The sequence below is a fragment of the Anopheles arabiensis genome, chromosome 2 (assembly GCF_016920715.1).
Source record: "Anopheles arabiensis isolate DONGOLA chromosome 2, AaraD3, whole genome shotgun sequence".
Lineage (NCBI taxonomy): Eukaryota > Metazoa > Arthropoda > Insecta > Diptera > Culicidae > Anopheles > Anopheles arabiensis.
The window spans coordinates 53795817-53812177 of NC_053517.1; the positions used below are offsets into that span (position 1 = coordinate 53795817).

General features: G+C 45.7%; 3 protein-coding genes across 11 annotated transcripts in view; all 3 read right to left on the bottom strand.

Annotated features, from left to right (window-relative positions):
• The window catches only part of LOC120897713, a 152815-nt gene extending 146338 nt beyond the window's left edge, over nucleotides 1–6477 (bottom strand). The window contains 1 exon segment of the mRNA XM_040302766.1: nucleotides 4779–6477. The gene's annotated coding sequence lies outside the window, so the exon portion shown is untranslated.
• A 729-nt stretch (nucleotides 6478–7206) lies between these two features.
• LOC120893871 (segment polarity protein dishevelled) lies at nucleotides 7207–14217 on the bottom strand. 9 transcript variants are annotated; one of them, XM_040296028.1, is made up of 4 exons: nucleotides 13955–14217; nucleotides 10996–12923; nucleotides 10621–10656; nucleotides 7207–9515 (listed from the first exon to the last, which is right to left on the bottom strand). In XM_040296028.1, exons 2-4 carry the CDS (start codon nucleotides 12695–12697, stop codon nucleotides 9304–9306), a joined length of 1950 nt encoding a protein of 649 aa, XP_040151962.1. In that variant the 5' UTR covers nucleotides 12698–12923; nucleotides 13955–14217; the 3' UTR covers nucleotides 7207–9303. The 9 variants fall into 9 exon arrangements, with proteins under 9 accessions (XP_040151962.1, XP_040151963.1, XP_040151961.1 ...); XM_040296029.1 differs by having other exon boundaries at nucleotides 11017–12923; nucleotides 13951–14217; XM_040296027.1 differs by having other exon boundaries at nucleotides 13951–14217.
• A 745-nt stretch (nucleotides 14218–14962) lies between these two features.
• Nucleotides 14963–16360, bottom strand: LOC120894701 (phospholipase A1 VesT1.02-like). The gene is made up of 3 exons (XM_040297456.1): nucleotides 16159–16360; nucleotides 15275–16081; nucleotides 14963–15208 (listed from the first exon to the last, which is right to left on the bottom strand). Exons 1-3 carry the CDS (start codon nucleotides 16310–16312, stop codon nucleotides 14988–14990), a joined length of 1182 nt encoding a protein of 393 aa, XP_040153390.1. The 5' UTR covers nucleotides 16313–16360; the 3' UTR covers nucleotides 14963–14987.
• Nucleotide 16361: the final 1 nt, after the last annotated feature.

The following is a 16361-nucleotide window of genomic DNA, read 5'->3' on the forward strand; positions in this document are numbered from 1 at the left end:
TATTCAACAGACACTAAATGCATGGCGTCAATGTTGATTACAAGACTGATCTCCACATTCCCCATCTACTGCTATCGGTCCTTTTTGCGGTGCAATGACATTTTTACTGCATTTTTTCGGCCATAAGTCGTCATAGTTAGTTCGTTAGCTGTTCAAATTGATGAACTTCACCAACCGGCAAAGTATTTGAAATCTAAACCGCACGATTGCTTTGCCCCGCAGACATGCAAGGTGCAGATAGTTGAAATACGATCCCACGGACGATGAAGCTTCGGGAATTTGTTCAATCACTCATTCCAAAAGGAGCAAATGTGAAGCGCAACTTACAGAACCATTAGCCAAGAATGATTCTTCGAGATTCTTCAGCGCCGTCGTGGCAAAAAGGTACGAGGCAAAATGCCACCAAGCCGGATTGGAAACATCCGCAGGGTTGCGCATCCTGGCGGAACCCAATCGAATGTATCCGCGTTTTCTTCTTTGTCATGTAATGCTCATTCAGCAAATTATTCCATTTGACTTTGGCGCACATTCCGAAGCGTGGCAGAACATCACCGCAGCGAACAGACCCTGACGCCAAAGATGAACGCAGCAGGAAAGGCAAACGGTGAATAAAATTGCACAAGTGCACCAAAAGAAACCAAAAGCACATCGGAGCATCGGAGGGGTTTAGTGGCGGAGAAAGAACGCTAATGAAAGAGGATGCACCGGAGCGGTGTTCCGAAAGAGGAGAGACGCAGCGAGACGAATTATTATCAACCACAATCAGCAGCAACATACAGCAGGAAGCAGTTCTACTACTACGAGGTGGGTTGGCCACGGAAATAGGGGAGGAATCATTTAGCGCGACGCGTACCGAGCCGAGTCCCCCGACGACGAGGGCTTCATTCTGGTGGGGTTTTTTTTAGGACAGCTCGCAGCTGCTAACATGCAACAGGAGAAGCTACTCATTTTGCTCCACGTACTCTACCAAATGCTGACGATCATCGCCGTCGTCGTCATCGTCATCATCGGCGGCATCAGTAGCACTAGTGTGTGACGTCAGGCGGAGTGCGACGAAGAGGTAAACCCTGCCCCGTACGCAGAGAGCTAAAGAGTTAGTACGTAGCTGCGCTCTTCAATGCAACAATAAAAAAAAGATCATAAACCGGTAGCAGTTAGTTAGCCTTAACGCCAGCCTATTCTGCTTCAACACCTGCGTCCGGGAGCGTGCTTGCATTGACTGCAGAGAACCGGAGCGCCGTGCTTTTGGGCTAGTGTAAATGAGTGCACTCTGCAGGCACATATCACGACCGCCTCCTGGGAGAAGAAGTTGAAAGTCATGATTCTCGGCACAAAACGCACGGTGCAAAAGGCCGACTGCATTCATCATGCACCGTGACAAGTGCTCGCGATGATTGCGAGGTGTGTGTGTGCATGTTAGGTTCTAGATCGGTTGGACTGTGAAACATACAGGCAGGCAGGCAGGCAATGTACGAAACAAAACAACACACAAGTGAGAACGAATGAAATAAATTTCCACCGGCTCCGTTGCAACATAAATGCATAACGAGTCTCTCCACACACATTCGTTCTACGTTCTGCAAGGTCCCATTGGTACGGTTGCCGTTGCAAGCGAACATAAACGATGCCATTCTTCTGCCCGGAAACTCCACGAAGCTAGCCCCCCAACTTCTTTCCCGCCACAGTGGCATGCGTCGAATCGTTTAGAACGCGTTCTTCGATTGGAAAACTCGATTGTATCGTTTGGAGGCAAAACATCGCGGTTTTAAAGTGCTACCGGTGTGTATGCGGTATGTTTTGAGAGCTCGTTCAGATTTTTCAGCTTGTTCAAGCATTTTTTTTTATCTTTATCCCATTTTAACATTCTCAATCTGCTGAACCAAGTCTGCATGGTGTTCTATTTTTGTACGGCCTCTCCTGACCGTTTCCTGGCATGTGGGGAAACTAGATTGTGACTATTTTGGTTATTGTTTTACTAGATATGTAGCAAAAACCGCATAGCTTGCAGGAAATAATTGTCCCTCTGGTTAATGAGACACAATCACACATTCAAGCTGAAAATTTTGCATTTGAAATTTTTGAATTATTTTGCATACGTTTTTGAACCAGTTTTACAATTTTTATAAGCTTCTAGTTTTTAGTAGCTGGAACAACAAAATTTTCATGAACAAGTGCATAACTAACGTGTCGTAGAGGAGCTGCTTTTTAATATGAACAAGCAATTGTAACATTATTTTTGTCTGTTTTAATACTATTCAGTCGAGAGTGCTTAGCTCCAGACAGTCGCAGGTGAAATTTAATTATGAAATAAATAAGTAGGGACAGTTCCTTGGTACAGTCGTCGGCCCGCACAACCCAACAACATGCCCGTCGTGGGTTCAAGCCTTATATGTACCATTTCCCCGTAGCCAACCCTGATTATCCAGCTACATGGTATTAAAATACGTCTCGAAAGCCTGTACAGTCCGTTATGACCGCGTATTATCGCGTAGGTCGTTACGCCAAATAGAAGTAGGGACGAAGATGAATTCCATAGATACAACTGTATCAAGAGTAAACTGTCCTCTGGTTATGGTTCTTTGGTATTTTTAGTTTTCTGGAGAAGTAAGTAAATGATTATATTCATGGACACTCACGTTATATGGGCGTTACGGGTTGGTAAGTAAAGACGGACATACTAAGAAAAATATTGACATTCTAGATACAACACAGCGACCATAGAAATGCGCAGACCTAAATTTATTTTCATATTTTATCAGAAAATGTAATAAAAACTTTTAAGTTTCCATCGAGTTTTATGTTTTTTTCATCTATGCAAAACATGATATGTTCGTGGAGGTTTGGAATTTTCGGGTAAGACAGACATCTGATATGGGAAAGATCCCCAGTGTTGGAAATTGAAGAGATTTCATTTATTTTACCATTACCAATTACTTTCTGTTTTCTAATTCATTCTTTCATTCTTTGGCACAACAACCGTTCGGGGCTTGAAACCATGACAGGCATGTAGTTCGAGTTGAGGACTGTACTTGAGTTGACAACTGGCTAATACATTTCATGTTACAAAAAAGAATAACATAATACTCAATTACGCGACTCGAGCAAGATTGGTGAAATAAGTCCTCAAGATCTTTTTTTCACATCGTCAAAATTCAACTTTTAAACGTAAAATTTGAAAATCTGTCGATAGGAAATTATCTGTTAATGACAAATGTTTTATGAATCCATTTTTTAAATTTGATCTTTTACAGAACTTGTTCAAGGCAGTCATGGCGATATATTGCGTTTGTCAGCGTCGTGCGTGTAACACCATTATGTATGGCTGCTGTTTTCATTAGAATTCGTTTCTTCGCAGTTTTAAATGCATTCTCCAGGGGCTGGTTAATCCATAACTTCTAATTGCCCTTATTTAATGACATCTCATAATCAACAATCAATAGCAGAAGCAAAAGAGCTCTAATAATAATCTTACCCGGGCCAGTTTCGTGATACATTCGTCAGCTCGCACGACTTAACCACATGCCCGTCAGGGGTTTAAGCCCCGAATGGACCGGGACTACGTACATAGGACAGACTTTTATTATATGGTCAATAAGTAAATCACTGAAAGCCAAGCCCACTAGTGGTACAGGCAGGCCTTGGCCGACAACGTTTGATGTGCCAGAGAAGTCCATCTTAGCCCTTGACAGAGTGTCCGTCTTTCCCATTTTGGTGCTACAATGCTCAAACCAAAAAACTAATATTTTTATATTGAATTATCTGCCATTCTTTTGATCATTGTATGCTTAATAGTCAGTAGTTTAATTAGATCCACAAATGTACGCACGACTGAAAAATTGTTTTGCACAGAAAATTTGACCAATTTCACAGAAATATTGCCAAAAATTGGTCTCAAATGTGTTTTCACATATCGGATGCTACATAGTTATATTGTGTATTAAATATTTTTTTAAATGTATTAATGAGAAGTGTCCATCTTTCATCCGTGTGACCGTCTTTACCTACCTTTCCCTATTTTTTCCTCGCAAAACCGTTGTGCAAAACAAATATTTTCCATATATTTATGCGATTGTGCAATAGTGGATAGTTCCATCCGAAAATAATGTATTCTTTAATAACCTTTAACCTACCATCCAGCTACAGGCCAACAGGGCAATAAGTCATAAATGGACCAGCATCAGTTTTGAAACTGCGCTGACCAAAACCGGCAACGGCTGATGAATTGTTAAGAAAATAATTGAAAACGGAAAATAAAAAAAGTACCAGTGGTAATGATGAGCTCTATCAGTAAAGAGATAAGGTATGTTCCATCAGGGTGGGCTAATCATGTTGCTAGAATGACACAGGAAACGCTAGGAAAAAAGTGGCAGTTGTCGTTTTTAAGCAAAGATACGACATGAGCAATTATAACGGGATAATAAGGGCTCAAAATAGATGATTACCAAACACGATATAGGAATAATTTAACAACAAATAATGTTATAAAAACTAGGAGCGATTGCACCAAATCTTCCGACATTACTGATGTTATAATACACACAAAAGTGTAATCAATTACAAAGTATGATTTAAACAGCAAAAACAGCTGAGCATGTTGATTGGAATGTCAGTCTGTAGCTTGCCAGGAAAGAGGCAAAACCGCACCTATATCTCTCTAAACGTTTTTACTCTAATCTATGCGACAAAACCTCCCAGAATACGAAAAATAAAAAGTAACAACACAAACGAGTACTAAAAGATACATGCAAATCAGTCAGAGTGGTTCATGTTTGGCTTACCTTCGTACGAAGAAGAGAGTGTGTGTACACGAAGGGCTAAGTAGAATTAATCCGTTTTCAACGCGCCCGGTGCTAAGCGTATGATTCGTTTAAGCCGCGGAACCAACAGATTACATTCCATGATATGGCGCCATCTTTCTCGCGCGGTTGTCGAGTTGCGGGTTGTCGAAATGATGATTTGTGGCAAGAGAGAGGCCCAACTCCCTTCGTTTTCACCGCACCTCGAGCTGGCAGGTCGGGGAATGATGACGGATTCGAAAAAAGGGGTAAAATCACACAAGAAACAACAAGAAGCCGCGTGTGCTGCAACACACGCCCCTACACACATGCACACTCACACGAACACAGGCGCAACAACGCACTCAGTAAACAGCAACAATTGGCTGGGAAAGTGCCGAAAAAAGAACGTGGTACGAGAATTTAGGGCCCTTGCACCACACTCCAAGACCGAGCTGTTGCCTCGACCAAGCCCCGACGCACTCACTTAGAAACGGATTCAGATTTGTCGAGCATTGGCAATTGCCATGCCCGTTTTGTTTTCTTTCACTCTTTCACCACAACAGCGCTCACTTTGACGCTGCACAACCGGATGCACATATGCACCCCGCACGCCCCGCACGCAACTGCGAGTCGCGATTTGACCACACGACGGTGAAGCTGTATTCGAGACGGATTGCAAACACTTTTTCCACCGAAACCAAAATCTGCTCGATGCGTTCGATGTACCTCCCTTGTGCCCGATACGCACCGCGAGGGACCAGTTAAATCACCTTCCTTCGAACCTTTTGAGGCGTTTGGCTTTGATTGTAGCAAGCGACGATTATTCGTCGGTCTGAAATTTGTACCACCACTTCGGGGTTGCGCTCACTGCTCTCTTTCTCGCAACTCTTTTTCTCTATCCGCGGAAATGACACTTTTCCGCGGTTAGTACCTCTTTCCCTTGCTTTCTTAACCACTCACTTCCGATGTCACCACCATGGATAGAGGAGGTCTGACTTTTGTTTCGGCATACTTCTTGCACCTTTCTTGGCCGCGGCACACCAACGCAGCAGCCACCGCGCGTTGTCACTTCGCGTCAATGGAGATGTTTATTTTATATCACCTCCCTTCTGATCGCACCGACCGCCCTGGACCATCTTCTTGCCAGCGTACGCGAATGATACGAGACGCGCCATGACACACACAGCGACAACCGCAGCGCACAATCAAAGCAGCGGATGAGATGCGGGAGGTGGCCACGCTGCCCGCAGCCTCCCGCGACGGCACAAAACACACACTTCAACCAATCACGCATACACACACACACGCGCACTCTACACTGTGCTTCGATGCAAGTTTTCCCCGCTCGGCTTCGAACAGCACACACACACACATCCACACTCTGGGCGTGCGCGTGCGCAAGAGCGAACGAGACACGGCACACAAAGAGCACCACACACGCTCTCGCTCTGGCGCACCGCAGAGGGCTTCTTGCGGGATGCGCCCCTTATACGGGTCAGAAGAAAATTTGTTTTCCACTTTAACTGTTCACTTGCGCTTGGGATGATCGTACTCCGACACCGTACGATCGCCGGACACTTCCGGCGCCGTTTACGACCGGCCGCGGACACTCCGGATGCTCCGTTGCACCACAATTTCGGAAAATCGGGCGAGCGAGCTGTTTCGTCCTTGCGACAACCCAACAAATTCTCACACACGCACACATGCGCACACAACACAAACAAAACGGCACTTTACCATGGTCCACTGACAAACGTGCACCAGGTTGGCTCACGTGTCGTAACAATGACAGTGCCAAACTTTGTCGGATGCTGCAATTGCGTACGTTTTCGTGTTCCGTTTTTGGGGTTTTCCAATAAAACAGACTAAAATCATCTTCTCCGTATGTAAGCGTGAAAGAAGTATTAGCAACACTTATTTGAATTTCTAAAAAACGTAACCGAAGCGGAATACGATCTCGACAGCTGTCAAACACACCATAGACCGACTGCTTCCCAAATAACGAAATTCATACGTCTTATTTTATCGACAACAGAAGACAATTTTGTCCTCTTTGCCATCAGAAACAGAATCATTTGGTGAAAAAGAGTACAAGAAACCGAAAACCATAGCCCATAGGCTTCTTTTACTAATTTTAATGTTTTGTAGGATGGGAGATTTGTTTTGTTCGTTGCGTCGTTTGAGGAACTTTGCGATGCTAGCGTCATCTGTTACATAGTAGCTGAACCATCAATGTACAGTAGCAATAAATTCAAAATTCAAGTTAAGTAAGTTAGATTCCTGCCCTCAAAAATCGAAAATCATGCTCAAACTGCACATTTGATGCAGTTGTGTTGCACTGTGCCACACTTACCACCAGCCTGGACATATGGCAGAGACACTAGCATGCTTTCGGATATACACACACGCTACTGAACGACATCAGCTGTAGATTTACAAGTTCAAGTATTTCATGCATTTTATTATTTTGCATTAATCTTCCTGCATCATCCGGCATTCACGTTTACACCCATGCACATCTCTCTCTCTACTTAGGACCATTCGCATTTTCATTCCTTTGTCAACCCATGCGCGCGTTACCACATCTCCATCGAAACCCAATGATTCACACATCGGGTTTCCACATAGTAAGTTTTGCCCTATGGTCACATTTTGTGTTAGTTCTTTGTTGACTTCTTGCTACGATACCTCGCCGTACAATAAATTCGTATATCATCGGATTTTCGTCGGTTAACCTTTACACGTAACCACTCTGGCATCACGCTCTAGATGCATTCCAAATTGCGTCCCGAGGCGGGCACATTCATCACGCAAAACGCACCAAACGATGGGCACGTGGAGTTACGTATGTAGAAATTTCTTTTGGCCACATTTGTTTTCGCAATTGCTACTTCGCCCCCCTGCCTTCGTTTTTTTTTGGCCGGGCACTCTTGATAAACATATAAATGCAAATGTTGGCGGCTTGTATCGAGAACGCAGAACGATTTCACAGAACCAAATATGACTGTGCCCGTCGAATGCATCGTGCGGGTGTACGTACATCGATTGTTCACACCAATTACTGACACATACTGACTACTTTTTTCCGATTCCATTGCAGCGCACCGAACAATCTTCTCGGCTATATTCACGGTTCACGTTTACAAGTGAGTTGGTTCAATCTAATCGTAAATTGTGTATTCAGTTTTAGGTTTCCTTTATAGGTTCTGCTCCTCCCGTCCCGTTCGTATAATTTGCTTAAACTTATAGTTTGTTTTGCGTGTATCTGTTTCATGTTTCACTCATACTAACTGTATGTATCATTTTTTACGCCTTTGTTTAAGATTAAATTCCCGCCATTAAGACTCCCAATATATAGCTTAGCATCAGTTCCGGTATAAATACTCTAACGTTTTCCGTTTTGTAAAATATGTATATATATTTTTGCCTTCTAAAATAATTGATGTTTTGCAAAATAATCATAATATAATATAATTAATAATAATCGTAATAATAAACACATTTACAATGGTTTCGGAAGCGAACGTAAAATTGTCGTTTTTGTGGTGTAAAAAGGCGTTACATACAACGATAAAAAATCTCAATGAAGATAGATAAAGCAGGAAAACACAAAGCGACCGACCAAATAAACTTTGTAACAAATGTAGCAAAGAATAAGTCCCTAACTACAGGAAAACTGAAGCAAACTGAAGGATGGCGCAAAACGACGAACATGTTATAAAGAACAATCTCATTCCACGCCGCTTTTGTCGCAGTTTCGTTATTAGCCAAAATAAACGAAGAAAAAAGCAAAACAACTATGTGTTAAAAGCGATACGTAAAACAAATAGGTAAGCAAAGAAGGTGTCCCTACAAAAATGCTCTAGTGTGGTAGCTTGTATCCAATCCCTGCTTCCCGTTATGAACATTGTCAATGTTCCGTTCCTTGTCGCTGTGCATATTTGCAATCTCTCGTCCACGTTTTATGAGGACATCGTCTCCTGCCGACAGCCGTGCATTTTTCGCACACCTTGGCATACAACTTTCCTTAACTTTCACTACGATGCCAAGCCGCCGCCACACACGTGTACGGCTAGCGCTTATGTCCCAGAGTTAGTTTAGCGAATTTTCCTCTGTTTGCTAACTTATGCTCAGTGTTTTTCCCTGCTTTTCCAATAGTTTGAATATAGTGAGTGCTTGCCGTACACACCCGCGCAACCGGTCGACGAATGTCGCCGTCCGTCGCGGGCCCCCATACAATGTTCTTCCCACGGCTTCTCTCATTTTACTCTAAACGGGTGGGGGAGTACGGTGTTTTCTGCCCTAAAATCCCTCCCCGCACTCTTGTGGCATAATGTGTATGTGTATATATCTGAATGTGCGCAGTTCTGGCATTTTTGGCTTATACTTCACACCGGAAGCCAAGCAATCGGCAGAAGGACCATATCTTGCCGTAAACAAACACCTACCACCCCCCCCCCCCTCCCACTTCTCACCCACACACAAGCACGACCGCTCTCATCACTGCTGCTGCTCTATATATGCCCTACTGATTGTTATATATGTGTCCCGATTCCTTTCGGCCACTACCGTTTCGACCGAACGATTGCTGATGCTGAAGTTGATGCTGTTGCTGCTGCAAAGTGGGCTGCATCGGCTGATGCTGGAAGTAGATGCTGTCCTCGTACCCCTCGTCGTCCTTCGTGCTGATCAGCTTGCCGCCGATGCCTCCGCTGCCTAATCTCGTTGTCTTAAAGTCTGCAATGCCATGCAATGTTGCCACCACGCCAAACGAAATGGCACACCACCAAACGGTATATGGATAACAATGTGATGGTAAAACGAGAAAACGAGGTTGGTTCAGGTTCGGGATAATCGTTTGTAAAATAAGGATGAGCGGCGCCGCGTTGAGCCGAGGCCAGGCAAGGTAGGACACAGGTAGGTGGTGGCAGTCGTTGTTCGTAGTAACACACACACCCGCAACAATATTAATTTTAAATGCATTTCGTTTTGGCAAAACGTTTACAAGTCCGTATTTTACATTCGGTGCGGGTTTTGTTTTTGGGTGTTTGTTTGTTTGTGGGGTGGTTCGGTAGTAAATGATGAAAATTGGTTCATTATTATCGTTGAAAGTTGTGTTGTTTTTTGTTGGTGGTGAAGACGGTGGTAGTGGTGTTGGTGGTGTTTGGTGGTGATGGTGGTGGTGGTGGTGGGACATACGTGTGTTCCGTTTGTTTTTCGTTTTGTTTCGCGTTTGTTAAATTATTTGAAAAAGAATCGAAATGAAAGCAAATCATAAATAGCTCAAAACTGAAAGTAAAAAATTAACAAAGAAAATTCGTGTAATGCTGGCTGATGGTGTGGGTAAGGGAGCCCGGAAAGTCAGTTTAAAAACGATGCAGGGTGCAGGATGAATGTAGTGAAAAATGCATATCGAACCTAAGCAGATAGGACTTTGATTATTCAATCGGTTTAGGTGGGGAATTAGGGCATTTTCAGATTACAGAAATAGATTCTACACAGAATTTCCTCTCGAAAATACCACCCAATGAAATATGACTCCAACGATAACGATTTGACGATAACAGAAGACAAAAATAAGAAGAAATAATTAGACAGAATAGATAATTTAGAATAAAACTAGTTTGAAACACTGTAAAAACCTTGGTAATGTATCGAAAACATGCGGGAAACTGTGTATTAGTAAACGTATTTTGAGAAACTTTAGTATGTCGAATATTGGTTGTTCTTCAACAGCATTCGAGTTATTGTTAGAAATAGTAATAGAAAAAGAGAAGAAACACACACAATATCCTAAACCTAATGTTATTGTATAGTGTAGGAACGAAACATATGACTCTACCTCCGCTGCTGTTTCCTTCACCAAAACGAAGTGTAGCTGAAGAGCAATGAAAACGAAAGAAAACTCATTTTGAAACAGAACCAAAACAATAAAACGAGAAAGCGGAAATATACTAGAACCCACAACATACTGGTACAAGGTACAGCTAAAATCATCCCTTCGGTCAACAAGCTAACAGACTGAGAAGTAATTACAGTTATCAGATATCAAAGAAAAGCACAGTTTAAAAGATAAATGTCTACTTTGCTTTGATGTTTTTAAGCCACCACGCAATAACAGTGTAGTGTGTTTGGCACTCCGACCCAACTGTAAAGGAACAGTGTCAAAGGGGGCACGTGGAATGGGGGATGGAAATGGACCGAAAAAATGAAGTACCTGAAATGTCTTGCTCATTACCGCGGTTCGATGATCCGGACGATTTGTTCGATGCGTTTGCGATCGTCATCTGGTTGGTCTGCTGTATGACGGCTGCCAGGTCGCTCTGCGAGGCCGACGTGTCCTTGCTGGTAAGAATGTCGGAGCTGCTCGACCCGGACGACGGATGCCGCTCCCCGGTGCATCCGTACTGGATCGGTTGGTAGCCGTGAGACGGGTTGTAGTTGCCAGAGTACGTCATGTAGATCGGCGGATTGGGCAGTGGCGCGATGTCGCTCAGCATGCTTTCCGTGTCCTCGAGCGACATGTTCGAGATGTCCTGGCGGATGCCATTGCCGACGACGTAGTAGCACTGCTCCGAGAACGTTAGCTTGTTGACGGTGTGCTTGATGTAGCCGCGCCTCAGCATTAGCGAGACGTACTTGCGGGCCTCCCTGCGGTCTCCGATACCGTCCACGTGTTCCAGTATCCAGTTGACAACGTCCGCGCCGATAAACGCATTCGGAATGGTGATCTTGAGCCACATCCGGTCACGAATCTCGAGCCCACTGTCGGGCTTTGTCATTGCACGTACAATATCCTTCATGTCCATATCGGCGTGCAGGCGCTCAAGCACCGATTCCGGCAGATCGGTGTTGATCGTGTCCTGCGAGCGCAGCGCTGCCGTATGTGCCACCCACGCGCCCGGATCGATCGGCCGAACCGGTTCGGTGCGCGGGATCGTAAAGTATCCCTTCGGGTTTGGATCCCAGCATTTGGCCACCACTAGTTTGATCGGGCCGGGCTTCTGCACGACCTCGCGCAACACCCGAACCGCTTCGTCGTTGGTCATGTTCTCAAAGTTGACATCGTTCACCTGCAGGATCATGTCTCCCGGCTCGATTCGTCCATCGAGTGCGACCGCACCGCCCTTCATGATGCTGCCCACGTAGATGCCACCATCGCCGCCCCGGTTCGACTGCCCCACGATGGAGATGCCCAGGAAGTTCACCGTATCCATGTTGATCTGCACTGTGATGATATTGAGCGACATGGTCGAATCGGTAATCGAGCTGTAGGACGAGGTGCGTGACATGGACGGAGCGCGCTTTTTGCGTCGCTGCGGCTTCTTGCGCACCTGCAACCGCTGCACGCTGCTGCACTCCGTCATATCACGATCGAGCGTAATTTCGCTCTCCGTTTCGAACAGACTGGTCGAGTCGAGATCACTCGACACGACCGAAGCCGACTGGTAGGTGAGCGGATTCATCGGCATATTCATCATGTTGTTCATCGTGGGTTTGTTCATGCTGCGCAGCTGGGCCAGCGTTGGCCGCCCATCGATCATCTCCGTCGGCTGCAGCTCGGAACAGTCGGACTGGTTGGAACCGTCGGCCGTCACCAGCCACGACACGACCTTCCCATTGAAGCAGGGCAGTATTGTTGCATCGTCCGCAATTTCCTCCTTCACTACACCAAAGTCCGCGTCCATCGATTTGAAAAAGTATTTGTAGTTGATGTTTTGCTTGTTCAGAACCAGCTTAAAGTCCTTCAGCGTCACCTGCGGCGCAGGTAGCGGTATCTTCACTAGGTACGGTGTCGTTTCATCATCGATGTGATAGATCACTTTCGTTTCACCACCGCCACCGCCACTTCCACCCCCAGTGCTACTGCTTCCGCCTCCTCCCCCACTTCCGGTCGAGTTTTTATCGTCCATGTTCATCCCAGGTTTCGTACCGTAGTCACGTGACTATGCCCTGCTCTAAAGGACACACACACACTTATTCACTACGATTTGATCTGCTCCTTAGCGGGCAATAAAAGTTCTTCCTGTTTCGACTGATGTCCTGTTTTTCTTCGCGAAAATGCTGTATGCTCGAGTAAATGCACTTATTGCACTGTTTGCCGGCAGTTGATCGCTCTAGGCGCAGTGTTTACGAAGCACATGTCTGAAATGAGAAGGGAAAAAATACAGTTAATTGTTAGAAAACTGGTTTTCGAAATCCGTTCTACAGAGACACTTGGTGCACAAAACGCAGTGCTACGAAAAATTAACATAGAAAGCGGTCATTGATGCATTGTGGAAGCACACAAGTGGATCATCCGGTTTCCTCATCATCCCATTAGGGCAGCGATTAACTAGCTAAAGACCCGTGCACTAGACGCTGATCAAAGGGTGTTTATGGTCCATTCCAGAGACGCACTCCGTCGCGGGATATTCAAAACCGGAATGCTAATCGGTACCGTAGGAAGCGCCCTAGCTGAGAAACAGCCGCGGAAGCTAACGGTGCCGGTATCGGCCAGACAGCAGGCAAGATAAACGGTGTCACGTCTACGGGCGGACCCAGCCGCTGTGAAACGGGCAGTGGTAGGTGACTCTTCTGCGGGGCCAATGGCGATGCAGTTCCCCGATGGGTGTCAAACTGTTGATAACCTGCCCAGGGATGCTGCACCACGGTGGAGGAGAGCAATGAACGAATACTGTGGCGGTGGCTGAGCATTTTATTTGCACTGCACTAGAACAGGAAATTCAACTTTTGCACTGGGTAGCGGTAGTGGGGGCAGTGGCTTGTAACAACGTGAAAATCATTCTGATTAAATGATTCTGCAGCGAAGGGCAGCGAAGAGCGTTGCAGTGGCACTTTTGTTGTTTTCTTTTGCTTCGTATGCACTGGTAGTGAATGGCCCAGCCCGTGTTTGCGGGCGGAGCGCTTCTTTATTTATCGATATTTTTTAGCGTCCACCATGATTGCCGTCGTGCAGGCGCAGGAGTGACAGCTCAACACAGACGGCAAAGAACACAAAGAAGAAGAATAAGAACGGCACTGCAGCCAGAACAACAAATGTTTTGCTGTCGCTGCATTTCGGGCCATTTCGATCCGCGTCATGCCGTTGTCGGACAGGAGAGAGTGCACCTGCCGCAAATTATGGCCCGAAGGTAAGCAAACACGCACGATGGCACGCAGCGATACACACCTACCAAGGAACAGCATAGCCGTCGTCGTCGACCTGTGCGTGACGTCAGGCATCTTCTACCACCAACTACGACCCGCAATCATGGGAAACGTTGCACACGGTTTGCTGCATGCTTCACGGCCACAAAAGCATCGCCCACGGCTGCACCAAGGGTCCGGGGCCCGTTTTACGCGAAATGCAGCGGGTTAAATGCACTTTTCCACGAAGAAATTTACACCTTCCGAGCTTTGTTGAGTTTCTGGCAAAAGTTTTGTTGCGGAATGACAGCTTCTGTGGGCACACCGTGGCGTCGTCGGGCCCCCAGCGCTGACAGTTTTCGTGACGGTTTCTGGAGGCAGTGATGCCAGATGCGAAATTTGAAATGCAGCCTTTTCGAAATATTTCACATATAGAAATATTTCACATTTTTTTAATTTTTTTAATTTTCATGCATTGTGTGTGTGTGTGTGTGTGTGTGTGTATTGAAAAAAGTTATCTAATTTCTAATTCTTTTCAAGCACCGAAGCGAGCAGCAAGGCGTCTTCAGATTTGGCGGCATCAATCGGTTTTGAACGACATGAAATATTTCAAGGTAACGGTCCGTTCCGCATCAGCGACGAAATTCAAAAAACGCCGCAAAGTTTGAATTTTCGTTGAAATGTTTCAAAGCGACCGTTGCGGCGCGTGGGGTGCGTGACCGGTCGTGCATGATCGCGATTCTTGGCCAATTTCGTTCTTCGGGACAAAAAAGAACCTCGCAGAGCAATTAAAAACATACATTTCAATTTGTGTGACACTTGGAGTACGGTGGGGCTGGAAAAAAAACATTAACGATCATGCGCGCATGTTCAGTTGGGCAGTTCACAACACAAGATCTAAATTAAATTCCCTTTTTTAAAAGCTTTTCGTTGTGTAGCTAGCAGTCCAGCCTCTCTTTCAACTAAGCTGTAGTGAGAGCCATCACAATAACTCAAATAAAGTCCCCGAAAAGTTCGAATGGCACAGGACAGGACAGCCCAGAACAAAAATCATCTTCTTAAGGTCGTTTCTTTTTTATTTCATCCCCTTGCGTACGGGAAACGACTGTTGGTCGATAGGACAAACAGGCCGGATTTTGTTTTGTTCACGGGCTCGCCTCCCATATCCACCGTTGGAAGATCGATCCGGCATACGCTCCCTTCGATTTGCTTCACGGTATCGCACGGTACCGCTTTAAACCCGACCGGTGTGTAAACGGACTCGGCATACAGCTCCCAGGCGCGGCCATGTGAACAGGACACTGAAACACAAACAAAAAGCAGTTACTTTTTAAGTGGACACTCACAGCCGATGTTCGCTCGCTTACTTCCGAATATCCACGGCAGACAACCGGGCTGGTGTTTGCCACCATTCGGGTAAAAATCAGCTGTACCGATCGGATCGTACATCCCCAGTGTACCGCCGTTCGTGTGGATCACTTCCACGTACGCTGCATCCGTGCCATCCAAACGACTCTTGGGGTCCCGGCTAGAGAAAAGGGGTCCAGCGGGATCAAGTCCAATGATAGCGCCTACCCGCCCGCTAGTGACTCGTTTCCCGCTCAGCCCGGCTAGGTGCGCTCCAAGGCTGTGACCTACCAGATGCAGCTGACTTAGATCAAGGTTGGTAGTGTTGTGCAGAAAGTCGACAAAGCCGGCCAATGATGCTGCAACCTGATCTAGCCGCAATCTAAGCAGAATGTAGTCCAACAGTCCCGCCGTGTCACTCCAGTCGATCGAGATTATGTTAACGTCGTTCGCATACAGCAGCGCATCTTTCACGCTTTGGCAAAAATCCGAATGCTGGCAGTTGCAGAATCCATGCACGATCACCCGCGTTGGGCGCGAGTCGTTGAAGAAGGAACTCTCGACCGACTGCACCGTCGGCACTAATCGCTGGCTGATGGTAGGGTTTTGTCGCGTAAACAGATGGAAGCTGATGTTGGCCGGTTCGGCAGAGCTCAACTCCTGCCAGAAGCTGTGCTCTTTGGTGATCTCTGAATCGCCGTAAGTATTGATGTGCTTTTTCAGCACGTTGAAGAACACATCGTCACAATACCAGGAAGAACTTTCTTCGGTGTAGTTAAACGTGAGCCGATTGTAAAGGATCGGTCTGCGTTTGTTTGGAAGCAGTCCTGATAGATCGAACACTCTCGTTAAAAACTCACTCATAATCACAGTATGCAGCTGTATGGCTTTTAGCGACACTTACCCGCAAAAAATATGATTAACAGTATAAATATTAAAAAGTAGCTTGATTTAGGCAGCATGCTTGCGGAATTTAGTCTACCCAACTGAACACTACGGTGAGTTGTCGCTGTTACTGCACCGACAATAGAGTGGAAACTAAAGAATGTTACTTTCATACTCTTTCCATCGCTTCGTGATAACCGTGTAAACCAGCCCGTGATGATG

Excerpts from the sequence above, each read along its gene's own strand:
- LOC120893871 (XM_040296028.1), bottom strand. The coding sequence starts at position 12,697 with ATGAACATGGACGATAAAAACTCGACCGGAAGTGGGGGAGGAGGCGGA. Across the intron at positions 10,657-10,995 it reads TAATGAGCAAGACATTTCAG|CTACACTTCGTTTTGGTGAA; the intron begins GTACTTCATTTT and ends ATTGCTCTTCAG. Across the intron at positions 9,516-10,620 it reads TGAAGGAAACAGCAGCGGAG|ACTTTAAGACAACGAGATTA; the intron begins GTAGAGTCATAT and ends ATGGCATTGCAG.
- LOC120894701 (XM_040297456.1), bottom strand. The coding sequence starts at position 16,312 with ATGAAAGTAACATTCTTTAGTTTCCACTCTATTGTCGGTGCAGTAACA. Across the intron at positions 16,082-16,158 it reads GTTAATCATATTTTTTGCGG|GACTGCTTCCAAACAAACGC; the intron begins GTAAGTGTCGCT and ends TCGATCTATCAG. Across the intron at positions 15,209-15,274 it reads TCTGCCGTGGATATTCGGAA|TGTCCTGTTCACATGGCCGC; the intron begins GTAAGCGAGCGA and ends TTTGTGTTTCAG.